At 40.5% G+C, this 27,586-nt stretch overlaps 1 protein-coding gene across 1 annotated transcript in view; it reads left to right on the top strand.

The window, feature by feature from the left end:
- LOC109922578 (glutamate receptor ionotropic, NMDA 2B-like) overlaps nucleotides 1-27,586 on the top strand; it is a 263,374-nt gene that overhangs the window by 86,271 nt on the left and 149,517 nt on the right. Inside the window, exon 3 of the mRNA XM_048617643.1 lies at nucleotides 3,422-4,020. Coding sequence (XP_048473600.1) covers nucleotides 3,422-4,020 — 599 coding nt within the window. The remainder of the gene's footprint in view (nucleotides 1-3,421; nucleotides 4,021-27,586) is intronic.

Here is a 27,586-nt window from a genome sequence, read left to right as displayed (position 1 = left end):
ACGTTTAACACCTCCAGATAAATTTGTTACACTAGAGACAGCACATCAGCTTTCTATTTTGTAGCGTCAATTCTGGACAATTCTGCACTCTGCCTCTAAGGGATAGTAGAAGACACTCAATCTGTATATAAATAAATAAATTATTTTAACTCCTCTGGGGTATTTAGGATATATATAGATCAGCAGATCTTTAGAGGAATGACTCTGAGGAGAGTTTGGAAATGCTGGGGATGTTTACTTGAAGCTTAAGGGTAGAGGTGGGGGTTTAATCAAAATATACGAAACTAAGAGGCCTTGATAGAGTGAATATTTCCTTTAGCAGAGAGCATAACTTTTAAATAATTGGTAGAATGATGAGAGGAGAGATGAGGGGTATTTTTTTTCATCAAAGTGTCATGAGATTTGAAACTCACTGCCTGAAATAGGAATCAAAGCAGAAACATTCGTCACATTTAATAAAGTTTTGAATTTGCAATCAAAGTGCTGAGCTGGGTTAGGCTCAATATCTTGTTTCTGTTAAATACAAACACGCACGTGGTATCAGCTGTAAATCTCCATGATTCTATCCCACCTAAAAGTAGGAATGCTACAATTTCTCTTGCCATCCTGTGTGAGCAAAAGGAAAATTTCCTGACCCTGATTATTTACTTTATCCATAGAGCGCATGCAAGGCTGATGGGTGAGAATAGGATTGGACTCAATTTTCCTATTCAGTTGACTCTCTACACTGGATGTGGTGAAGTATCAAGGCAAGACCTCCACTTGCTACCCTGACTGAACATGACGTCAGCAGACTGCTTCTTTGAGGCTCCTCAGCACAGCTGACCTATGACCTTTATTGGGAGACTGATGAGTCATAAAGCATGAGTGTGGAGCTGGAGGAATACAGCAGGCCAGGCAGCATCAGAGGAGCAGGAAAGTTGAAGAAGGGCCTGAAGAAGGGTCCCGACCTGAAAAGTCAACTTTCCTACTCCTCTGATCTGCCGGGCCTGCTGTTCCTCCAGCTCCACACTGTGTTGTCTCTGATTCCAGCACCTGCAGTTCTTACTATTTCTGGATGACTGTGAGCTCATTGTTTCAAAATTTATTTCTGAGATGCAAGCTCAATTTTTGCTCATCCATAATTGCCACTTGAGAAGGTAGTGGAGTGTTACCTTCTTGAACAGCTGCAGGCCATGTTGTGAAAAGACAGCCACAGCGCTGACAGGGAGATGTTCCAAGATTTTGACTGAGTGACAGTGAAAGAGCAGTGATATATAACGAAGTCAGGACAGTGTGTGAATTGGATGGGAGCTTACAGGTGATGGTGCTCCCTATGCATCTTTTGAGCTTGACTTTCTAGGGGTAACAGTCACAGATTTGGAAGTTCTGTTGAAGATAACTTAGATAGTTCCTGCAGCGTTTCTTGCAGCTTGTACACAATGATGTGACTGGTAATTGAGGGATTGAATATTTAAGATGATGGATGGCGTGCTAAGTGGGCTGTTTTGTTCCGGTGTTGAATTTATTGAGTGTTCTTGGAGTTGAACTCATCCAAGCAAGTGAAGGATATTCAATCACAGACTTTGGGGAGTCAGGAAGTGAGTTACTTGTCACAGAATTCAATTCTGCATCGTTCTTTCCAATTCAGCTTCCGGCCAGTGTTAACCTCCAGGATGCTGATAGTGGGGAATTCAGTGATGATGATGTCATTGAGTATCAAAGAGGGAGGTATTTGTCCTGATTTTGGGCACAATGTATGTAGGACAGCTCCTGGCAAACTTCCCATCGCAAAATGGGAATCCCGCCACTCCCAAAATAAGATCTGATTAGTTCTGCAAGGGGAACCACTACGACAGTAACAGAAGTGACAGACACAGGATATTTTAACAGGGACATTTTACAGTTATCCTCGTGCAGCCAAGTCTACAGGACGAAAGGGAAAAGGACCAAATGTGAGAAGGAAGTATACACTACTGGCCACACCCTGCTTTTGATGATCCCATACAAATGCATCAAGAGTTAGAGAGGAAGAGTGCAGGACATCACTGTCGAGAATCACTGCCAGAGCAAAAGTACTTTGGCAAAGCCAGTATTGTTGCCCAATCATTAGTGCCCTCAAGGTGAATTGCTTACAAGGTTATTTTGGAAGGTAAGTGAGGGACAGCTAGATTGCTGTGGATCTGGAGTCAGGCCAGACCAGCCAGGGATGGTGATTTCCTTCCCTTAATGGCATTAGGAGTAAGTATAGGCCATTGAAACCAGCTCCACCACTCTATGGGAAGAAAGCAGAGTTAACGTTATGAGTCCGGTGACTCTTCATCAGTCACTGGCTTCAAAACCCACACAGACACAGGGAGAATGTGCAAACTCCACATACATAGTTGCCCAAGAGTGGGACTGAAACTGTGAGGTAGCAGGGCTAACTACTGAGCTGCTGTGCTGGTCGTGTCACCTCTTTGGCTACACTGAACTAATGCAGCACAGGCTGGGTATCAAAGATGTGACTTTTTCGTATGGTTCAATTACTCAAGAGGCACCAAGGGATAGTGATATTGGAGCTGGTTCGTGCCTATTCCACTAGCATAATTTGAAAAGTTTATAGTGAAAAGCTGGACTTTGTTCCAAGCTAATAATTTTGTGAAATAAAAACCAAAATACTGCAAATGCTGGAAAAATATGACAATGGAAGTGCAGTGAAGAGTCAAACTCTTTAAGGCAGCTGAAGATTTGGATTTATGCCCTTTAGCAAAGCTGGAAAATAAGAGATAAACAGATATAATTGTAGAAGGAGAGGAAAGATAGAGACAGGTACAAACAGGAAGTGAATATCAGTTGGAGGATTATTGTTTCAGCTAACATGTTATCTCCACCAAGTAATAAGAAGTGTTGAACAGCATCCCACCTGAACCAACCCTATCTGTGTAAACCCACACATCCCAGGGCGTTATGGGCAATGCACCTAAACTGCACACCTTGAGACTATGACAGGAAACCAGGACAAACCCATGCAGACATGGTGTAAATTTGCAAACTCTGCACAGTTATCCAAGGGTGGAATTGAACCCAGGTCCCTAGCATCGTGAGGCAGCAGTGCTAACCACTGAGCCAACATGCTGTCCCCTCACAGGCTTAAAGAATGAATGAAACAATAGCAAAATATTTGCAGGTGCTAGAAATCTGAAACAATAACAGAAAATGCCGGAAATACTCGATGGAGAGTGGCATGAAGTTCACATTCCAGACCAATAGCCTTTTGTCAAATAGATTGAATGAATATCTGTTACAGAGAGATGCCAATGGACAAGGAGAAGGAAAAGGAAGGGGTGAAAAATTGAGATGGAATTCTGTGAGAAATAAGGTAGAAGGTGCCAGAAAAGTTGATTTCTAAGTGGCAGTGGAGTAGCTTAGTTCAGTAACTCTGCTCTGTTTTGTATTGCAGGATGATTCATCAATGTTCTTCCAATTTGGGCCATCTATTGAACAGCAGGCCTCAGTGATGTTGAACGTTATGGAGGAGTATGACTGGTATATATTTTCTATTGTAACAAGCTACTTCCCTGGATACCAGGAATTTATCAATAAGATCCGAAGCACCATTGAAAACAGTTTCGTTGGTTGGGAGATGGAGGAGGTTATGTCTCTGGATGTTTCGATGGATGATGGCGAGTCCAAAATCCAAAACCAACTGAAGAAGCTTCAGAGCCCTGTCATCCTCCTCTTTTGCACCAAGGACGAGGCTACCTACATCTTTGAGGTGGCCGAGTCAGTCGGCCTCACTGGCTATGGCTACATCTGGATTGTGCCAAGTACAGTCACAGGGAACACGGATATTATTCTGCCTGAATTCCCGACAGGATTAATTTCCGTTTCCTACGACGAATGGGATTATGGACTCCCAGCTAGGGTGAGGGATGGAGTGGCCATTATCACCACAGCAGCCTCGACAATGCTGGCTGAACGAAGGGAAATCATGGAACCCAAAACTAGCTGCTACAGCGTGCAGGAGAGAAGGGCTCATCAATCAAACACTTTGCACAGGTAGGACCTGATTCTGAGATTTGTGCTGTGGAATTGGCAAGCATTGAAACTCATGACTGAATGGCAAGTGTTGAATTGCATTGCTGAAGTGCATTGTTGATAGGTACAGGACATGCCAGAAAGTACCTGGGCGAGTGTATGCACAACCTTGTAAAATGCATGCTGTCAATGTATTTGCGTTTTTCAATGTCTGCACTTGTTCACTTGCTACAATATTCTGACATATGCTGCTAGCCGTTTGCTAATATTCTCTGAGTACTACAGCACACCTTACAAAATGGCATTCAGCCGTTTCTCAGGATTCTCAGTGGTGAATATAATTAAGTGTTGCTCAGAACGCGGTCATCATTTCTATGGCAGTGGTTGGACTGCACCATCAGATTTCCTCAGTCTGGACCCACCCCAGGAAGCAGGAATGGTTCAATAACCACAGCTTAAAAATATAGCCACACCTGTTTGTTGAAGAAATTTTGGGAAATTTCATAATCCCGCCATTCTTTAATGTGCAATAAATGGTTTTTGAAAGCCATGTTTCATTCCTGCTCTTGGATCCTACGACTGACCCGAAGGCGGATTACTTCCATTCTAGCTTCCAGAGATCTGCAACCTCCAACAGACCTTGGTTAAGGATGGAAGCAAAATCCAAGGCCTGTGGGAAAACGGAGACCTGCAACTGCATGAGGAATATACAGCAAAGTCACAACATGGAAACTGGACTTTTGGCCCAGCCAATCCGTGTACTTGTTTATTCTCCATGTGAGAAAATAATCTAAATCATGATTACCCATTATTAGGTTGTCCCTTCAGTCTCCCAGCTGAGGTAAATGAGATGGGCTTAGTGGCAGGAATGGCCAACAGCTGTAAAGCAACCCTTCCATATCAAAAAAAATGATGGTAGATGTGAAGGTGATGAACCAACATTGTGGTGATCCTATATAACGCAGGAAAAGCCAAAAAAGGAACCAACTAACAATTATCTCTTCAATTCCTTTCCTTCACTTATCCAGTTTGACCTTTAATGTTGACTTTGCTATTGTCTGAGCCACTAACCATGAGTGAATTCCACAACTTTGCATAAAAATGCTTCCTATGGTCTAAATCTCTTATATTTAATCTTGCACCCACAAACCATTACTACTGACCTCACAGCTAATGGAAACAGCCCACTTCTTTCTATCACTTTCTTGAATGATTTTGAATGCTTCTAGCATATTCACTCAATAATATACATTTATCTAATGAAATAAAGGACTCAATTTGTTCAGTTTTTTTTGTACTGAATTTCCTAACTTACCAGTGAGGTTGAGCTTTACACTCTCCAAAGTGGAGCCTAATACTGTACTCATGGTGTTGAGATGTTGTTAGGTTTATATAGTGTATGTGTGTTTTTCGTATTCCTTAGAATACAAGAGATAAGAATCAATTGTAAATACTTTACAATTTAATTGGTTTTAGTGATGTTTTGAAACCTGGATTTGCAGATAGAAATGCCTCCAATCTTCACCTGAGGTGATCAACTCCTTTTGTAGAGGGGTAATCATTTTTTGAGACCTTCTTTGAACTGCTTTTCATTCTGTCTCCTTTGAATGATTATAAAATGTCTATTTTCTCCCTGGCAGAAAAATCTAATTAGAGTTTACCTTCCTCTCAAGCTTTGAGAAGACACATCTTTGCTCAGTTTGCTTATCTTTAATATGTCCTTCAAACTTAGAGCAATACCGATCTCCATGGTACTTTGTCAACACGGTCAAGTTTAACAGTTGCCCAGCATGCCTTGTAACTTTGGTCAAGCTTAATAATTGTTAGCCAAATTCTTTCTTTTTGCAACAAATTAATCCAGGGTTTTTGGTTCATCTATTTGGTAGTCCTTAAATGCAGGCATTAAAATGATCATGTTCAAAATCCTTCAATAAGTTCAACGTTATCGAACTACTTCATCCTGTAAGGAACCCTAGTAGAATGTGATAGATATGGTTTATTCCATGCAGTGTCAACGTTTCAATCCTAATTTAAACATAAGCATCTTTGTGACATGAATATCAATGTAGAGAACTTGCAACAGTTGACCAGTCAGTTTATAAGATTGGCAGTAGCTCAAACAACAGCAATGGCCTTAAGGCGGTGGTAAGGACCATTGCTTTTATATTAATCGGATGAGTTAAGTTCTCATTTTTATTGTATGCAGTTCTGGTGCTTTGTTGATAATATTTGGCAATTCACTCCTGTTCCTTTGCAAAAAGTGAAATCCAGTGGATCAGCCTATAACATGTGGAAACAAATAGTTATACTAAGAATGCAAATGAATAGAATTGCTATATAATTTAAAATGAAAGTTACATCATTTATAGCGATTCTTTCATGTTTCTGAAGAGAGATTTGATCAATACAAGCACAACTTTATTCTCAATGATGACCTGGGAGCAAGGCTACCCCCCATGAAATGTTGAACTTTAATTTATCTTTAATGCATTACATTTTAACAATGAAATAAAGTAGTTGTTATGTATGGCTTGATTTTTATTTCCCATATGCACATATATGGTATTTGCAAATTTCTGAACATGAACTCCCAACAAGCAGCGCCCTGAGTCACAAGCTAAATGTGAAAACTGGACTTGTTGTTTATAACAAAGTAGGTGTCCTGTAGATTTGGTGTCCTGGGACCTGGTGCTGGCAAGTTACGTGATAAAGCATTTTGTTTTTGTGGTTAGTGCCAATCCAATTCCACTTCTCATGGGCCAGCGACAGGCTTGAGCTGCAGTCAGGCAACTTATAGTAATAACTAATCCAATGTATTGATCTTCTGCTCAAAATGTGATTTACCTCAGTTAAATCTAAAGAGAATCTAAGCTGAATTTGAGACCTAATGGTGGCTATCCATACCGAGAATGCAATGAGTACTAGACTTGGTTTTATTTGATTTAAGGGTGACCCATAGGCAGCGGCATAAAGGGGCTTGATGCATTGTGAAAAGTCATGTCAGCAGTGCAGCAAGTATGTAATAATTAAGTTGGCAAATTAACAAATTATGTAGCAAGCTGTATTGACTAAACTGCAACATTACATTGCCAGTATGTCAAAATTATAATGTATAAACATATAGGTCTTCATTCTTTATATTGGATAATTATTACAGACATCAAAATACACAGGTAGGTACATTAATTCATGAATGCAGCTTCTAGAGACAAGTAACGGCCTTCCCATTTGTTCAGATTAAGGTGAATCATCCACCAATTTGTGTGTAAAGGGATCACTCCTTGGTAATGTGCAGCTTTGTTCATGTCTCTCTGCAAGTGCATGGGGAGAGAGGGTTACGTTGAGGCTCCAGTGTTGGGATATCTGGTGAATTTGTTTCTTTCTTCTCTCAAGGCTGTCGACAGAGAATAAGTCATCCATTGAAAGTGAACATTAAATGCACTGAATGTTATTAGATTATAACATTATAGACCTATGTTTTCAAAATGAGAATTTTGAAATTGCAAATAAGTGATTAACTTTACTCTCGGGTGTAAATGGGAGATTGATTGTACAATGATGGAAGAGGTTGTAAAAAGTTTATTCAAGAAACTGCTGTTTTAACAAATAATTTTTCAGAAGATGTACTTAAATCATAAAGTCTGTGAAAGTACATTTTATTTGTAATTTGACATTATATAGAACGTAATAAAGTTCAAATTTGTTCAGTATGGCCTGTGGCACCATATGGTACCTGACTACATTTATGAACAAATAAATATTTAATTAGGAGCATGACAAGGCCATTCAGCATCTCCATCAACCTACTCTATCGTTCAATAAAATCATGGCTGATTTGATTGTGGCCTCAACTTCACATTCCAACCTACTGCCAATAACAAATGACTCCTTTGTTCATCTAGAGTCTATCTGCCTTTGCCCTAAAGATATTTAATGAGACAGTCTCTTCTGTTTTCTGGGGAAAAAAGATCAAAAGACTCACAACTCTCTAAAAGAAAATAATTCCTTCTCATCACCGTCTTAAATGGGAGATTCTTCACTTTTAAACTGTGTCGCCTAGTTCTAGTCTCTCCTGCAAGGGGACACATGCTTTTTGGATACACCATGCCAAGTTCTCTCAGAATCAATAACACCTGTCATTCATCTAAACTCCAATTATAAAATTTAATATTACTAGTTATATTTACAATATACATTTCATATCAGGCGTTCTCCATTACATGTAACCCAAAGGATTTTACTGAGTTCCAACACTGGGCTGTAATTTAGAGTGAAGGCCTTAATGGATAAATTTGCAGCAATGTTGTCATGGCCACATTGCCACTTGCAGGATTTCACCAGCTTTAGCCTGAAACCTTTTCTGAAATGGCTAACTTCGCAAGAAGTTGATGTGGGAGAAAGCCCTTTCCCTCTGCACTACCACAAATTCTTTCAAAGTACCAATTTGTTGTTTTTTCTTTGGCAGTTTCATGGGATGGTCTCTACCTTTAGAAATCAGGGTGTTAATCTATTACTTTGTTTTAATGATAGCCAGTTTTGTGTTGGGTGAGTTGGGTCTAGGATTTCTGCTGCCTTAAGATAAATCTGTCTAATCAGGGCTCACGATGCTCATTTTACACTTTGCAGTAGCTTGATGGCAGTGTAAGTATTGCTGTCATAGACAAAAGCATTTACCGTGTTCAGAATATCAGGGGATAAATTAAGTTTAATATTGAAATTGCACCTTGGCTTTTATTTCAAAGGAAATGGAGTGTAAAAGTAGGGAGGGTTTGTTAAAACTATACGAGGCACTAAGTCAGACCACACTTGGAATACTGTGAATAGCTTTGGGTCCCTCATCTAAGGAAAGATATACAGGCATTGGAAGCAGTTCAGAGAAGGTTCACTAGGTTGATCCCAGATATGAAGGGAATTTCTTTTGAGGGAAGGTTGAGTAGGTTCGGTGTGTACTTCATGGACATTAAAAGAATTGAAACAAATAATTTTCTTACGGAGCTTGACAGAGTAATGCTGATAGATTGTTCAATTTTGTGGGAGAGTCCAGGATCAGAGGACATAATCACAAAGTAAAGGACACCCAGTTAGGATAGAGAGGAGAGGAATTTCTTCTCTGAAAGGATAGTGAATCTGTGGAATGCTTTACTGCTGAGGGTTGTAGAAACTGGGTCATTGACTATATTCCAGGTTGAGATAGACAGATTTTTAATCAGTTAGAGAATCAAAGGTTATGGAATAAAGGCAGGATAGTGAAGTTGAGGATTATCAGATCATCCATGATCTCATTGAATGGTGGAGTAGACTCGATTGGCCACATGGCCTACTTATGCTCCTATGTATGATGGTTTTATGGTCTTGATTATAGGCCATTTAACTGAAAGCACTGTTTGTCGGATTGAAAAAGAGGGGAAGGCTTTACTCTCATATGTAATTAACACGCTTGCTCAGAATGGACGTATTGTCTCTCTGAGCTTGTTACTGGAAAAAACAAAGGAGAACAATTTTGTGTTTATGGTTTGCTCTATCACATTTTCATTTCTCAAGGTCACAGTCAGGGAATTTTATATAAATGATTAATTTAATTCATACATTCCCTGTCGCAATCTTGATTGTCATGGACTGGACCTTAATATTGAGAAGTCCATGATTTGAATGCTAATAGTGGATGTTTATATCCAGAATACTCTGCAAATTGGAATATGTCTTACCCATCCTAATGTAAACTACCAAGCAGCCACAGAACTGAATATCTATCTTCCAAGAAATGTACTTCAATGTAGAAATGGGGCATTTAGCCCATCATATCAGTGTCTACTTTCTGCAGTCCAGTTTCTACAACTCAGCCAATTCCACTGTCCCATCCTTTGCCCCATAACTTTGCAAATCCTTTTCTCAGATTCAAATTCCTTTTTAAAGTGATAATTAAATATGCCTTCACCATACTGTCAGGCAGTGCATTCTGGATCCCAACTAGTTGCTGGGTGAAAAAATGGTTTTCTTTGGTTCTTTTTCTAATCACCTTAAATCATTGTCCCAATTGAGACAAATCCAGTGTTTTACAAAGATTCACCATACTTGCTCTGACACTCTATGCCTCTATTTATAGAGTCCAGGTTCTAGGGTGCACTCCCTTAGTCAGTTTCTCAACCTGTACCTGTTTACATATATCCATAGACCACTTTTTTTGCTGCATCTTCCTCATATGCCAGCAAGGACCAAGGGTAGACCATTCAGTCCCTTGAGCCTGCTTTGCCATTCCATGAGATCATGGCTGACCTGATTGTTGCCTAATTCTACATTCACACCTACCCCAAATTATCTTTGACTCCCTTGTTAAATCAAGAATCTATTCACCTCTGCCTTTATAAATATTCAAGGTCAGAAATCACATGACACTAAGTTATAGTCCAACAGGTTTATTTGAAAACACAAGCTTTCAGAGCCTTGCTGCTTCTTCGGGTGTTAGTGAGAGAGATAGTATCAGACACAGAATTTGTAAGTAAACAGTCAAAGGGTCACACAACTGATGAGGATGTATTAAACAAACCCAAGATGCTGTCAAATCTTTTAATCAGTTAGAAGGTTTTAATTGATTAACATGTATACATAAATCCCTGAACTTCTTTCACGTCACTACCCTTACAGAAATAAAGGTTTTATCAGTGTAAAGAAGAGGTGACATTTTAGGTCAGACAATGCAAGTTAGGTGTGAGGCCTTGTTTAGAATTTGTTTTGTCTTTTGGTTTGGAGTCAGACTGGTTTTATTTCTAAAGTAGGAATTTATAGATGCCACATTGACTGACTGCCTATAAATTGTGTGAGTTTTGAACAAAATAGAATGTATCTGCAAATACAGATTCATCCCATAGATTTACATGTGTGTGTGCATGTGTGTGTGTGTGTGTGTGTGTGTTTGAAAGATGGAGGGAGAGAGAGATATGATCCCACTTCCAACACTCCATTGGGATGAGGGTCCCAAAGACTCTCAAACCTCTGCAAGGAAAAAATCCTCCTCATTTCCTTCTCTTACATTTAAGTAGTACCCCCTAGTTCGAGTCTCTTGCACAATGGGAAACATCTTTTCAATATCCACTCTGTGTGAGCCCAAGTGCCATCTGGATCTTATGTGTTTCCATTATAATTGCAATCTTTATTTATATTCTTTCCTCATTCTGTTTACCAAACTGTAATGTTTCACACTTCTCTGCATTGATTTCATCAGACATTTATCTGGCCATTTCATAAGCCACTTGACCGTCTTCACTGATCACAATGCTTCCAAGTTTTATAAATTTTTAAATTGTACCCTGTGCACCCAATCATAGCTCATTAATATATATCATAATCAAATCCTGAAGATCCCGCTGGATACCTTTCTCATGTTGAAAAACAGTTGTTCACCAGTGCTCTTGGTCTTTTGTTACTCAGTCAAACTTGAATCCAGACTGCGCTAATAGTATCATTTTTATTCCACAGGCTTCAACTTTACAGGCAAGCCTGTTATTGACACTTTATCAAATGCCTTTTGGAGGTCCATCAACCATATTACCCTCATTAATCTTGTTGCTACTTCATCAAAAAACTGAAGCAAGTTAGTTAGCTTGTCCCGAACAAATCCTGATGCTGACTTTCCTTAATTAATCCACATTTGTCCAAACAATTTCTAATGCAGTCTCAGTGTAGCAAGTGTGCATGAACTAATTAGTTATACTGATGTAGGAGATTTCACCTCTTCCATTTGGGGACAGAGATGATTGACACCATCTCATACTTAATCAATTCCTGCACTGGCTGAGGTTACCATGAAGGATTCTCCTTCTGAATCTTTCCCCTCACTTAAGGATGGTGACGCTCAGGTTAAATTAACACCAGTCGTCTCTGTCTAATGAGAAAGCAGCCCTATTAAAATAAATACCTGTAAAACAATGGTAACTTTTCCTTTGGGGTTTGGTTAGCTTAATTGGCTGGAAAGGTGATTTGCAGTGTTGATGTAACACCATTAGCGTGGGTTCAATTCCTGCACTGGCTGAGGTTACCATGAAGGATTCTCCTTTTCTCTCCATGATGACCTTCAGGTTAAAAACACCTCCAGTTGTCTCTCTCTAATGAGAGTGTAGCCATACGGTCTAGTAAGACTATGGTGACATTACCTTTACTTAAATCCATTACGGGGAATTAAAAACAAAAGTTTCACTGAAACAATGTAGTTACCAATCAGATGGTGCATCTGAGGTAGCTAAGATTTTGCTGCTTGCTTCACTAGGACCTTTCCTGTTAGTATATATCTTCTGTCTTATTTCTTGAGTACTTTTGTGTGGGACTTATCAGGTATTGACTTATGAAATACAGTTTCAGAAAGAGCTGATGTATGCAATCCACTTTTGGATGGAGATTAGTTTTGTTGGCTGCATGATTGGCTGGTGGTTGGTTAAGGTATTTCCAAGTAGTCTACTGCTGGCTTTCTTAATTAAGGACTTCCTGTCCCACTTTGACTGCCTGTATAATAAAACAAAGAACTGCCAATGCTGGAGATCTGGAACAAACAAAAACAGAACTTGTTGGAGAAGGTCAGCAGCTTTGGCAGCATCTGTGGAGAAAGAAACAGAGTTAACGTTTCCAGTCCAGTGACCCTTCTTAGAAGGGAATTTCCACTCTGATACCTGTCTAATTTCAAATATCTTGCCCTGATTTCAACCAGCTTGTTATAATTACCCTTCCAGATATTTAAAAAAGAACTCATCCTGTTCAGACATGTAATGATGCACCTCTGGAGCAGGTGAGACTTGAACCCAGGTCTTTTGATCTAGAGGTAGGGGCACGGCCACTGCACCACAAGAGCCCATAATCACTATTCTAAAACAAATTGCTCTATTCATTGCAGTATTATCGCTGCAATTAACAAATATTGATGTAATTAGTAAGTACTGCATCCATCTGGTTTTTGACATTGCAAATACTGCTCTGAGGTCCTTTAATCCTTTCCTTACACTGGCTCACACTCGCAAAATAGGCATCAAGCAGAACTGATGAAACAGCAACATTTCATTGGCAATTTATTATTCATAGAGGATAACAATTATTTGGTCTTTTTCAAATTTAATGATTACCACAGACATCACAATACGCAAACGTTTGTGTCTGGAGGATCTACTGAGTTGTTTTTCTGCATTCAATGGCCATGCTGTTGACAGTGAATAAATAATCAGTTGAACCTTTGCACGGGGTATCACGGTGGCTCAGTGGTCAGCACTGCTTCCTCACAGTACTGGGGATCCAGGTTTGATTCCAGTGTCCGTTTAGAGTCTGCATGGAGTTTGCACATTTTCTCCATGGCTGTGTAGGTTTCCTCTTGGTGCTCTAGTTTCCTCCCACAGTCCAAAAATGTGCAAATTAGGTGGATTGGCGAGGCTAAATTGTCCATAGTGTCCAGGGATGTGCAGACTAGGTGGATTAGCTCTGGGGAATGGAGGGTTACAGAGATAGGGGTGGGTCTTGGTGGATGCCCTTCAAAGGGTTGGTGTGGAGTTGATGAGCTGTATGGCCTGCTTTTGCACTGTAGGAATTCTGTGTTAAAATATAAAACTGAATATAGTTATAATGTCATAAGAAGAAATTGCATCTCAAGAAGGAATTTTGAAATTGCAGAAGGCAAATTAAATTTACTCTGGAGGTATGTTGAAGGAGGTAACAGCCTTTTTCAAGAAATTGCTAATGACTTCCTGGAGTAAATTTGCAGGCATGTGGAAATATCAGACTTGTTCTTGGTTCTGCAGTACCTGAATGAACAGGCTGACGATTTCCTACCTGAAACCTCTTTTGTCAGCCTGACTTTGTGAGAGGTTAGCACACCAGGGAAAAGCCTCAACAGCTTTGAAAGTGCCGCTCTGTTGAAATTTGATTGCTAATTTACTGGGATGCATTCCGCCTTTGGAAAGCAAGGTATTAATCTTGTCACTTCCATTTTGATAGTACAATGGAATTTTATTTTAATAATGCAAATCCATTCAACTGGGTGAGTTTGGGCTAGGCAATAGGTGAGTAAGATAATAATTCACTAGGAATCAAATGCAGGCTTTTTTTACAACAGAATAAAATCAAGTTATAACACTCAGTTCACTCGATGTTATGGAGGCAAAAGATCCCCAAGCTAAACATACAAGCTTACGATTTGGAGCAGGAATAGGTCACTTGACCTGTTAAGCCTGTTTTGCCATTCAGTCAGATCATGGTTGATCTAATTAATTCACATTCTCAAATATCCCTGATAACACTTTCTTATCAAGAATCTGTCTACCTCTGGCTTCGAAATATTCAAGGATTGTGCTTCCACTGCCTTTCGAAAAACAGACTTTCAAAGTTATTTAAACAAGTGCAGCTGGTTATTATTCTTGGAAATAGACTTCCTGAAAGATGTTTCACCTTCCAAGAATGGAGGAGTAGGTGACTTTGACAATTTAATAGATTCAGCCTTCAACATCTTCAATTATGATGGCCAAAATCACCAAATTAAGCCCTTGAACTGAGAGTGAAAAGTAAGTAAGAGGAAATTCTATCACAATGGTGGTGTTGATAGTGAACTTGTAGATGGAGTTCAGAGAAAATTTGGTCATGAATGTACAGGGAGTATGGTAAGGGCCTGAGTACACAGCCTTGCGGGGTGCCGGTGTTGAGGATTGTCGTGGAAGAGCTGCTGTTGCCTATACTCACTGATTGCAGTCTGTGGATCAGGAGTCGAGGATCCAGTTGCAGAAGGCGGAACAGAGACCTAGGTCTTGGAGATAAGTTTGGTTAGGAATATCGTGTTGAAGGTGGAGCTGTAACCAATACTTTTCACTGTACCTAGGTATATGTGACAATGATAAATCAAGTCAAATCCAAACTGTGATCAAACTGCACAGTTTTTGTCAGACCGCAGCATGCATGCCATGTCCAGTTCTGGTCATTAAGAGACAAGAATAATTGCTGGAAGCAGCATAGAGAAAAGCTACAAGGCAGATGCTTATATCCACAGTCAGGATGTTGAGAAGGGACTGAAAAGCGATGGGATATTTCTGCCTGGATGGAAGGTGCATGAGATTGAAGAATCATAAAAGAGATTATTAATGAGAATGAATTTAGGATTGATGGCAAGAAATGCCTCTTCACACTGAAGAATGACGAACACATGGAATAGAATTATGATGGTGTATTAGGAGCAATACTGTCAAATCCCTGGAGCTGTTGAAATGGGAAAGTACAGCATCTTTTTCAACAGTTGAATTGAAACCCTCTCCAGACCTCATATGATTTTAAAAACCTCTATCAGAAATCCTCTTCAAGGAGAACAATCCCAACATCTCCAATCTATCCTCATAATTGAAGTTTCCAATCCCTGGAACCTTTCCTGTAAACCCCTTCTGCATACTTTCCAATACTTTTACATTATTCCCATGTTATTCCTTGCTCTTGTACTCTACGCCTTTATTAAAGCAGTCCAGGATGCTGTATATTTTATGAACTTCTCCCTCCACCAATCTTCAATAATCAATCTTCAATATCTTCAATAATTGCTTCTATAATCCTTAGAATATTGTACCACTTTTTTATACTATGTTCTTCTTACGAAAATGCATCATCTCATACTTATCCGCAATGTGCTACATTTCCGTCCACTCCACCAACATTTTTGTGTCCTGTTGGAGTTCTACACTATCCTTCTCACAGTTTTCAATGCTTCCAAGTTTTGTATCATCTGCAGACTTTGAAATTACCCCTACACACCAAGAGCCAGATCATTAATACGCATCAGGAAAAACCAAAGCCCCAGTAGCAACACTGCTACAAACCTTTCTCCAATCCAGTAAACATCCATTGACTATTACTCTCTGTTTCCTATTGCTCAGCCAGTCTTGTATCAATATTGCTACTATCTCTTTTAATCCATGTGCTATAATTTTTCTCAAATTTTGCTGTGTGGCACTGAATTGAATGTCTTTTGAAAGCCCGTGTACGTGACAACAATAGTACTACCCTTAGTTATCCTTTTTGTTACGTATTCAAAATACCCAGCTGGTTCATTTCCCCTCTGCTGAACTGTCACACCGTTATTGAGCTAAGGGTTGTGAAAGGCTCAGTGAGCAATCAATATTCTGGATAGCCTGTCCAGTGGGTACTGGAATGCTACTCCTGAGCAGTTCAGGCAACAAAGCACATCATTAGTAGATCACTTGCCTCTTCAATGACTCCCCTCTTAGACGAATGAGCAGTGTTGTACTTCTGTGTCCAGTATCAGACTGGGGGTTACACAGTGGGGTCATTAGGCTTCTAGGTACCCCTTGTCCCCCATGAGCCAGCACCTGGAGAATGATATTTTTTAATCAACCAGTTCAGAAACAATATGACACATCTCTGGAGCAAGCAGGACTTGAACCAGGCCTCCTAGCTCAGGGGTAGGGACACCAACATTGCACCACAAGAGTCAACCTGGAGATGATACATAAAGCAAATCATTAATGGTACATGTGAGTTACGCAAAATGCAAATGTCATGACAGGTCTCTGGATAGTGGATCCATATCTGCATTTTTATTTTTTTCTCTCTGTGGTTACAAGCAAGTTGGACATTGAGAAAGTAAAATCCCTTCCTGTTTGGCTGGATGATGCCAGGGAGCAGTGAGTGCCACATATGGGCAGTCATTAACCCCCTCTTACCTGAGATGACCCAAAGAGGGCTGCAAATCTAACCACCCTGGCAGCTTAATTGTCTGAGTCCACAGTGAATTGGAGAAAGAGAAATGCTTGCCTGAGAAGGGCATTGGGGAACTCACAAAGGCATGTGGGGTTTGCTAAGTGGGATGTATTACATAGGGTATTGGTTAGCTTAGTTAGCTGGACAGCTGGTCTACAATGCAGCAGGACACCAGCAGTGTGGGTTCAATTCCTGCACTGACTGAGGTTTACCATGAAGGATTCTGCTTCTCAACCTCCTACCCTCACCTGAGGTGTGGTGATCTTTGGATGAAGCCACCACCAGTCATCTTTGTCTAATGAGAGAGTAGGACTATGGTGACTTTATCATTTTACCACACACGTCTCCAATTAAGATTTGAAAGGTGTCACTGGTCAGGAAGTTCAATGCCACTGTGATCTACAGTGCTTCTTCCCAAGCCGTGTGGCTGAAGATCTTACTGCAGGAGCTATTGGATGTAGATAATGGTATTCTTAGTGATGGGAGGACCCTGCGCTCCTCTGTCAGTACTTGCTCAATCTTTGGTACACCCTGTCTTGGTACACTGCTCCATTCTCAGTAGATCCTATCTTGGTACACTGCTCCATTCTCAGTATACCCTGTCTTGGTACACTGCTCCATTCTCAGTAGACCCTATCTTGGTACACTGCTCCATTCTCAGTAGACCCTGTCGTGGTACACTGCTCCATTCTCAGTAGACTCTGTCTTGGTACACTGCTCCATTCTCAGTAGACACTGTCTTGGTACATTATTTCATACTTGGTAAACACTGTCTTGGTACACTGCTTGATCCTCAGTAGAATTTGTTATGGGACACCACTTGACAATGCTGAAGACCCTGGCTCCCCTCTTCAAGCACTGTTTCCTCATCCACCGCTAGAGCCCTCTGAGCTCCCGGTCCATGGTGTAATTGGTACTGATAATTTCTTCGTCTTCTCCCCTGTATGGCATCAAAGCCAGTCCACCTGCGGCTTCAGCTGGGCAAACACTTTGCTTTACTGTAAGCATCTGTGAATAACTAGCAAGAAAGAGATGCTTGGTTTCCCTTTGACAACTAGTCCTTACTCAAATCTTTGGGCCCTTATCGGGCAGCTCACATCTTAATCAAAAGCCTGTCCTGCCATCACCTCAACATGGGGAGGCCCATCCTAAATGACCCATGGCTCCTTGCCCTCTTCTTCATTCAGCTGTATGCAAGGAATTTCTGTTGAGCTTTATAGTGCGTTCTATTGCTGTGGCATTGTGGCTCAGTTTGACTCTTGGTAGCCTTCATTACTGACTGTGACATGACTGCAATTTTGGAATCAATAGCTTGTATAATAGCTTTATCCACATGTCCTTCAGATTCAGATACCCTGGTTAGTGAACCGTCCTGCATGGCTTAGAGTCATGGAGCACAGAAAAAAGCCCTTTGGCCTATCGAGTCTGCTGGACCATCGCCGCCACTATCACCATCACCAATGTTGTTTTGCATGAGTTATAGGTCTTGAATTAGAGCTGTTCAAAATCCTTAAAAGACTGCTCACACATTAGTTTTAGTTTGGGTGTGTTTCGATTCACTCAACTCTGGATGTTTGTGTTGTAGAGGAAGTTGTGCCATCAGATCTCAGGCTCCTCCTATTTCTAATGTGCATTCTCTATTTTTGACAGGCCTCAATAGGATACTATTTCGTGTCAATTTTGTTTTTAATTCCTTCACTCTCAAACCACTGCTTTAACCTGCAGTTTCCCTCCATCCCCGTTGTCCCCTCTCCCATATAACTGTGGCCCCATTCATCATTTCCCTTGACCTTCCTGCTCTACCCTCCCGAAGGGCACACTCATCCAGCTCCTCGCCCTCACCATTTGTGCCACCCCTTTTTCAATTCACCTCTGCTTCCCCCTCACTGGCACACCTCATTGCCCACAGCTGTTCCCACCCTCCTACCTTGCTTTGTTCTCCTCGTCCCGATCACTTTGACTCATCCCTCTGCCTTCCAGAGGCTTACCTCCATTCCCCAAGATCTTTCTGGCACCCCTAACATTGTAACTGCCTAAATACCTTCCCACCTTTATCAGTAGCATTTCTCTTGAGCCCCTTTGGCTATGAGCTCCTTAAACATGCCCTGGTCAGGTTTGCTGGCATCACTCAGTGTGACTGGACTGTATCCCTACCACTGCTTGAGGTCAACAACAGCACCTTGTAAGACCAGTTATAAATGAGACGTTGCATGAGCTGGTTAGACCAGGCAGTGTGTATCCCTAATACTGTAACAATTTACACAAAGAACCCTGGACTTTTAAGGACCCAAGTTACTGAAGAAGTGTGTATTCACTAAAGCTTCCAGGTAGAGGTTTCCCTTGCCGGGTACATACCTCTTTACGGGCAGGATAATGAGCATGTGGTTTTCCTATTTGATTGCTAAAATGAATGTAAAACAGAATCCCAATCATTATGGTAGGGAAAGCTGATTCACCTTAAATGTTCTGAGAACTTAATACCGGAACTTTAACCAGTCATCAGGAATCTGAATTTTAGCCTCTACCCCCAGTTAAATTCCCCCTCCCTCCATACTAAATGCTCTTGGCAACGCCAGAAAATTGAGCCCCTTGACTTCAAGAGAAACCAAGGAGATGAGGAGATAGAGAGAAAAAGAGAGAGAGAGACAGACCTATTAAAAGTGAAGTGAACTGGAAGCCTTGTATAGCACAGGGGTACTCTGACTTTCGTTTCAGTGTGAATCTCAGTTGGTTTCAGATTACTATCAGTTACAGGTCGAATGCCAGTGTATTACATAAAACCCGTGAGTTATGAGGGGTACTTGAGTGTACCCAGTATTCCAGTTAGTTACTGGAACTCCTCTCATAACATCTTGTGCAACAGAACTACATGTAAAAGTATTCAACTACCATAATGCCATAAGAAATAGGAACAGGAGGTAGGCTGTTCGGTTTCTCGAGCTTGCTCTGCCACTTAGGATCATGGCTAATCAAACATTCCTCATGTCCAATTCCCTGCATTTTCCATAACCCTTGATTCCCCTACTGATCACAAATTTATCTGTTTCAGCTTTAAATATACAGAAGGACTCTGCTCCCACAGCTCTCTGTGGCAAGGAGTTCCAAAGACTTTTTTTACAATTCATTCATGGGATGACAGCATCCCTGGGTAGGCCAGTATTTATTGCCCATCCCTAATTTCCCAGAGGGTAGTTAAGAGTCAACCACATTGCTGTGGGTCTGGAGTCAGTGTAGGCCAGACCAGGTAATGATGGCAGTTTCCTTCCCTAAAGAACATTAGTGAACCAGGTGGGTTTTTCCCAACAATCAACAATGGATTCATGGTCATCATTAGAGTCTTAATTCCAGATTTTTACTTATTATTGAATTCAAATTCCACCATCTGCCATGATGGGATTCAAACCCATGTCCCCAAACCACTAGGCCACCCCCTCCCTCAACTCATAATCCTCTGAGAGAAGAAATTCCTCTACATCTCAATCTTAAATTGGTGCTCCTTTATTCTGAACAAAAACAAAGCTGCTGAAAAAGTTCAGCAGGTCTGGCAGCATCTGTGAAGGAAAAAACAGAGTTAATGTTTCAGGTCCACCGGACCCGAAACGTTAACTCTGTTTTTTCTTTCATGATGCTGCCAGCCCTGATGAGCTTTTCAACAACTTTGTTTTTGTTCCTGATTTACAACATCCGCAGTTCTTTTGGTTCCTTTTTATTCTGAGATTGTGCCCTCTGGCCCTAGACTCTTCTATAAGGTGAAGCATCCTCTCAGCAGTTACCCTGACAAGCCCTGAAGAATCCCATGTTTCATGAGATCACCTCTCATTCTTCTAAATTCTGGTAAGTCAAGTTCCAACTTGTTTAACCTTTGCTCATAAGACAATCCATCCATACCAGACATCATCGTTGGGAATCTTCACTGAACTGCCTTCAATGAACTGAAATCTTTTCTTAAATAAGGGGACCAAAACTGCTCTCAGTACTCCAAATGTGGTCTCATCAGCTACCTTGTACAATTGCAGGAAGACTTCCTAATTCTTCTACTCCATGAGTATAAATATGACACTAGAGCTAACCTTTAGAAAGTAAATGCAATGTTTTGTAGAAATATGTTGCATGATGAGTCATATGAAGAATAACCTTCTGGAACAGTTGGCGCTCTGATTATTCACCTATAACTTCCTAAGACCCAATCTCCCCCTCAACCCTTATATCTCCCACTCTCACTGACAGTCACCCACTAGCTCATACCCGTAAAATCCCTCGGACCAAATTCTAGTTACCCTGGACTGTACATCTGAACTCAACCCCTTAACTTTGACAACTCCCACTAGCCATGACAATTTCTTTTAAAAACAGTTTTTGAGGCTTGTTTTTAGAGTAGATGTTTTTTCTGGATTATTAGTGGTCTTTTGTTAACTTTTGTGACACAGCAAGTTAAATAATGGGGCACCAAAGTTTGTGTGGAAATCTACAACTTGTTATATTTAGGCTGAAGGGAAACATTCAAAACTGACAGAGAGACTTTTGACTCGAATGGGCCAGTCCAGTGAAGTCCTTGGAATTTGACATCTGTGTAAAAAAATGCTCCTGAGAAGGGAAGGATGTACAGTGAACTAGGTTACTTTGGAGTGAAGAAATGTTTAGATAAAACCCTAAAGTGTTTAGTTAAAGCTGAATACATTTAAACTCAGGTACATAGAGTAATAGAGTTGTACTGCATGGAAACAGACCCTTCGGTCCAACTCGTCCACGCTGACCAGATGTCCTAAATTAATCTAGTTCCATTTAACAGCATTTGGCCCACATCCCTCTAAACCCTTTGTATTCATCCAGATGCCTTTTAAATGTTGTTATTGTACCAGCCTCCACCACTTCCTCTGGCAGCTCGTTCCAGACACGCACCACGCTCTACATGAAAAAAAAATTGCCCCTTAGGTCCCTTTAAAATCTTTCTTCTCTCACCTTAAACCTATGCCCTCTAGTTCTGAACTTCCCCACCCCGGGGAAAAGACCTTAGCTATTCACCCTATCCATGCCCCTCATGAATTTATAAACCTCTGTAAGGTCACCCCTCAGCCTTCTATGCTCTAGGGAACATAGCCCCAGCCTATTCAGCCTCTTCCTGTAGCTCAAACCTTCCATCCCTGGCAAAATCCTTGTAAATTTTTTCTGAACCCTTTCAAGTTTAACAACATCTTTCCCAAGGCAGGGAGACCAGAATTGCATGCAGTATTCTAAAAGTGGCCTAACCAATGTCCTGTACAGCTGCAACATGACCTGCCAACTCCTATACTCAATGCACTGACCAATAAAGGCAAGCATACCAAATGCCTTTCTTCACTATCCTGTCTACCTGCAACTCCACTTTCAAGGAATGATGAAGCTGCACTCCAAGGTCTCTTTGTTCAGCAACACTCCCAGGACCTTAACATTAAGTGTATAAGTCCTGCCCTGATCTGCCTTTCCAAAATGCAACACCTCACGTTTACCTAAATTAAACTCCATCTGCCACTCATCAGCCCATTGGCCCATCTGATCAAGATCCTATTATACTCTGAAGTAACCTTCTTCGCTGTCGACTACACCTCCACTTTTGTTGTCGTCTGCAAACTTACTAACCATACCTCCTATGTTCATATGCTGATAACTCCAGGAAGAAGCTATCTGTAGTTTCAGTCTAAAAGTTGAAGTCATAAGAGGCCTAAATGCTCAAGATGTTAGATACAGGGACTCTGGTGTGAGTGTTTCAGGAGTGGCTCAGTAGTTAGCACTGCTGCCTCACAACACTAGGGATCCAAGTTTGATTCCATCCTTGGGTGACTGTCTGTGTGGAATTTGCACATTCTTCCTGTGTCTGTGTGGGTTTCCTTCCACAGTCCAAAGGTGTGCAGATTGGGTGGATTGTGCATGCTGAATTGTCCTGTAGTGTCCAGGGATATGTAGGCTAGGTGGATTAACCATGGTGAATGTGGGGTTACATGGATAGGTTAGAGAGAGTGGGGAGTTGGCTTGGTCTGGGTGACATGCTGTTTGGAGGGTCAGTACAGCCTTGATGGGCTGAATGGTCTCTTTCCACACTGTAGGGATTCTGTGAGTTGTGTTTTAGATACTTACCAGGGATGTGATTTGTGTTCTCTATAAAAGCTGTATAAAGGAGCGTATTGGGTTTGATAGGATTATATTTTTACTGTGTTCAAAAATCTTTATATTTGTCCTATAAATAGATAACCTGGAGTACTCTATTAAGTTGCGTTCTTTGCAACGTAGCTTCCATTTTCTTGTTAAAATAAAATCTGCAGCATTGTGTGCTTATGTTTCTGTGAGAGACCACTTCACTGAAACCATAATAAATAAAAATGTGATCTATCTATGTAAAGTCATGTATGGGATCTGACTTGTTCTGTAATACCATCAGCTCAGATCATAAAAAGAACAAATAAAACATGATCTATTAATTCCTGTCTGGGATCTGAATTGTCCAGTACTGACATCAATGGGATTATAACGTTTTCACAGGTAGTCAAGGATCTTTGAAACACTCTTCCTAAAAGATGGGGAAAGCAGAGTCTTTGATGTTTTTAAGGCAGAAACAGATAGCTTATTGATAAAAGTAAAGTTGCCAAAGTCCTACCAGGCCACAGGCTGCTCTCTCATTAGAGAGAGAGACAAAACTGGTGGCAAGGTTGAGAAGGAACATCCTTCATGGTAACCTCAGGCAGTGTAAGAATTGAACTAGCACTGTTGGTATCACTTCACAGCACAAACCAGCCATCCAGCCAACTCAGCTAAGCAAAGGGGTGAAAGAGTAGTAGCACAGGCAGGAATAAGGATTAATCAGATGAGCCATGATCTTACTGAATGGTGAAACTGGCCTGTGTAGTCAAGTGGCCTACTCCTGCTCCTATTTTAAATTACTTGCACTTCCGTTTGTGGGATCTTGCTCTGTGAAAATTTTCAGCTGTCCCTCTTTATGTTGTGACAGTGCCTACACTTCAAAAGCACTCCATTAGTTGCAAAAATGTTTTGGGACATTTTGAGGTGGTGAAAAGTGTTTTAAAAATGCAAATTATTTCCTATTCTCCACTCTCCCAAGTGTTCTTGACAACATGTAAAGTGATTTTTACAGCCTGTAATTTTTATTACCTGCCTTTTGTGCTGTATGTGCATCCCATTAATGGATAACGTTTAGTGAAAGCAGTCATTAAACTACAGCTGACATCTAGTACCTCCTTAGATTACCATTGACATTAGTGTACAACAAGTAAGTGTAATGTTCATTCATAGCCATGGAAAATAATTGCAGATCAAAATAGCTATTGCTTGCTGAGCTGATTTAACTGTAACTGTGTGAGTTAAATGACAGTCATCTATTCTGTTTTACCCATTTTTTCCAATTATATCTGTCCAGTGCAATGGCTTTAAAGCACTATATTGCCTCTGAAGGATATTCATTTCCACATGCAGTAGAGGGGCCTATACATTGGTTCCAAGGGTTATTGACTCCCACAAACTGTAGATGCAGGGCACATATTGATCCAAGAGATAAAAACATTACCTGATACTGCACTGAGGGAAGCATTTTGCTCCCTGAAGTGATTAATGACTTACATACTATACACATGGGCCACATATTAACTCAAGGGGATGTTAATTGCATGTTAATTGTGTTTAGTTGTAGGAGGATGATTGGCATTAATTGGGAATTAACTTGAGCCCTTACAAAAGTCGGCACAGAGAAAAAATAGTGTTTGTTAACTTGGAAGGTGTATGTAATGTGTAGGCCTGAAAATAAATACAAAAGTGCAAAAAGATTGCCTCCAGTTTATCCTTCACCAACAATTTCTGGAGCGCATCTAGGGATATTAGCTATCATGTACTGTAGAAATGGAACACTACGTTGACACTAACCCTGATTGTTTTTTACATATGATAGATGTAAGGCTTGACAGTGATTCCAAGGTATATTGCAAACAGCATGCTTTAGATGTGGGATAACAGATTGACCCTGAGACTGATAGACTTGCATGTATAATGGGTTAATTGACCTTGGTCGAGACTGAGTTGAAGGTTTAATTCTTATATATCAAGATTTCAGGAACCACTGTGGTTTGACCTTATTGATGACTGACCCCCATGCTTAAAGGACTTGCTGCCTATCCATAATAATCTTGCTATATGTTGAGAAATTTTTTGTTCCCTTTGCCTCATGGCTCTGTTTTTGTCACTGTCCATTTAAATTCATGTGAATTAAGAGTGACAAAGCATAACTCTCAGACACTCTGCTCCCAAGTTGGAAGCCTTATTCAAGTCCCAAAGGTGTGTTATTTATGTAGCCCAGACAAGGACAGAGAGTTGTGAACGTAGCCTAGTCCATCAGGAAAACCAGCCTGCCTTCCATTGACTCTGTCTACACTTCCTGCTGCCTTGGGAAAACAACCAACATAATCAAAGACCCCTCCCACCTCGGTTATACTCTCTCCCACCCTTTTCTGTCAGGCAGAAGATACAAAAGTTTGAATACATGCAGTAATAGATTCTAGAACAGTTTCTTCCCTGCTGTTATCAGACTTTTGAATGGACTTCCCAAATGTTGATTCTGATCTCTCTCTCTCTCTGCAACTTCTCTGTGGCTGTAACACTGTATTCTGCATTCTGTTCTGCTACCCTGATGCAGTTTGTATGGTACGAGCTGCCTATATAACATGGAAAACAACACTTTTCACTTTATCTTGGTCCATGTGACAGCAATAAATCAATCAATGTACATCAATGTTGCCTCTGTCAAGTCACTGCAGAATGATATCCAAAATGAACGAATGAGGGGAGACAGAACTAATGATATTTGAAGTTATAAACATAAAGCAGATCGTAAAATCTGGTCTTGCACAATATTGCATCCAAACCCTAATCAACAATATCACCAGTACCAGCATTAAACCAATACCCATCAAACCTGATACCAAAAACAGACCAAATAAAATCACCAATCCCAAATTCACAGCAATACCAATGTCAAAACCTGCATCAATATCTTGAGGGTTATTATTGATTAAAAACTAAATTGGACCTCATCATATATGCTGTGGCTACAGAGGAGATCAAGCACCAGGAAATTCTGCAGCAAGTAACCCACACAAGTCAAGAATGTGATGAAATACTCTTCACTCACCTGGATGGCTGCAGCATCCTCAACACTCAAGAAATTTGATACCATCAAGCACAAAGCAGCCGTCCTTCAACATCCACCACCTTCAGCCACAGATGATGATTGCAGACTGCACAATCTACAAGATGCTGTACAATAAGACATCCAAGTTCCATCATCAGCAACTTGTGACCTCCACTAACCAAGGACAAGGGCAGCAGATGATTTGGAACATTATTACCTATAATTTGTCTTCAGATCAAACCCCATCCTGCGTGGGAACTATATCATTATTCTTTCACTGTTGCTGGGTCAAAATCCTGGAAATCACTTCCGATCAGCAAATGTGTGTCTCCACATCCCAAGGACTGCAATATTCAAGAATGCAGCTCATTACCACCTTCTCCAGGCCAATTAAGGATGGGCAATAAATGCTGGCCGGCTAGCAACACTCATGTCCCATGAATAAAGAAAATAAAATCCCAACGTTGCACCAAACTCAATGTCATATCAATAATAAAGCCAATATTATGTCAACACTGGCACTAACATAAAAATCAACAACAGCATTGCACAAAAACCAGAATACCACCACCATGAACATCACATTAACAATAACACCGACATTGAACTTAATACCAACATGATTTCAGGGCCAACATGGATATCATAAGCAAGAACAATAAGAACATGTTATTAGCTTCAACATTACACTAAATGCAATGCCAATATCTTATTAGATTCGGCACTTCAATCTTAGTAACACCAGTATCTCACGAAGACTAGAATCTCACTATCAACAGCACCAACATCCTGCAAACACCTACCTCACCAACACCTCCATCTTACTAACACTATCAACATGCCAACATCTCACTTGCAGCACCAATTCCACAATCTCACTAACACTCCCATTTCTCCAACATCACCATCTCACCAACACCACCACCATTATGCTAATATGACCATTTCATCACCAAATCACTAGCACCACTATCATACAAACAACCCATCTCAACCCCATCTCAGCAACATCACTGTACCATCACCATCTCACCATGCTGCCATCTAACCAATGCAATCTGTGCTGGCAGAAATTACCAGAAATGGGAGTGAGTGTCGGAATCTTAGAATTGGATCCCACCATCATTCCAAAGACTGAAATTATTGAAATTAAGGTTGCAGGTTCAATTGATGTTTGAGATTTCCCTATACCTAACATATATGGCTTATCTCGCATAATCTAACCATGTCTTTATGCAACCCTGGCTAATAAAAGCTATCTTAACATTTTAGCCTATGTTTTACTAATACCAAAGTGATTTATCACTGGATTTTCATGACCTTCTTCCAAAATGTTGTTATGATACCTAAAGGGAACTATCACCGGATGAACTATTGCCCACTCCTCATTGGCTAGTATTTGAGGTGGTCTCCATTTCCTCATGGGCGCTTTATCTTTTAAATTTTGTAATAACATTCAGGTATTGGTCTGATTCAAGTAAGATGTTTGATATAGCTCTCAATTCAGAATTCATCCAATAAAGAAAATTGGCTGAATTCATTTACTTTTGAGCTTGTTTACTTTTAGTTCCTACTTTTTACTTACATTTTCAAAATTAGTGTAAGATAATTAACTACTATGTCACTCTTTATATAGATTTTTCCTCTTCCTCTCTAATTCTGTGGATCTTAAATCTAGTTACAGAACAGTCAAGAAAC

This window comes from Rhincodon typus, chromosome 37 (assembly GCF_021869965.1).
Source record: "Rhincodon typus isolate 14 chromosome 37, sRhiTyp1.1, whole genome shotgun sequence".
NCBI classification, from domain to species: Eukaryota; Metazoa; Chordata; class Chondrichthyes; order Orectolobiformes; family Rhincodontidae; genus Rhincodon; species Rhincodon typus.
The sequence above is the reverse complement of the archived record's forward strand: the minus strand, read 5'-3'. Positions and strand labels throughout refer to the sequence as shown.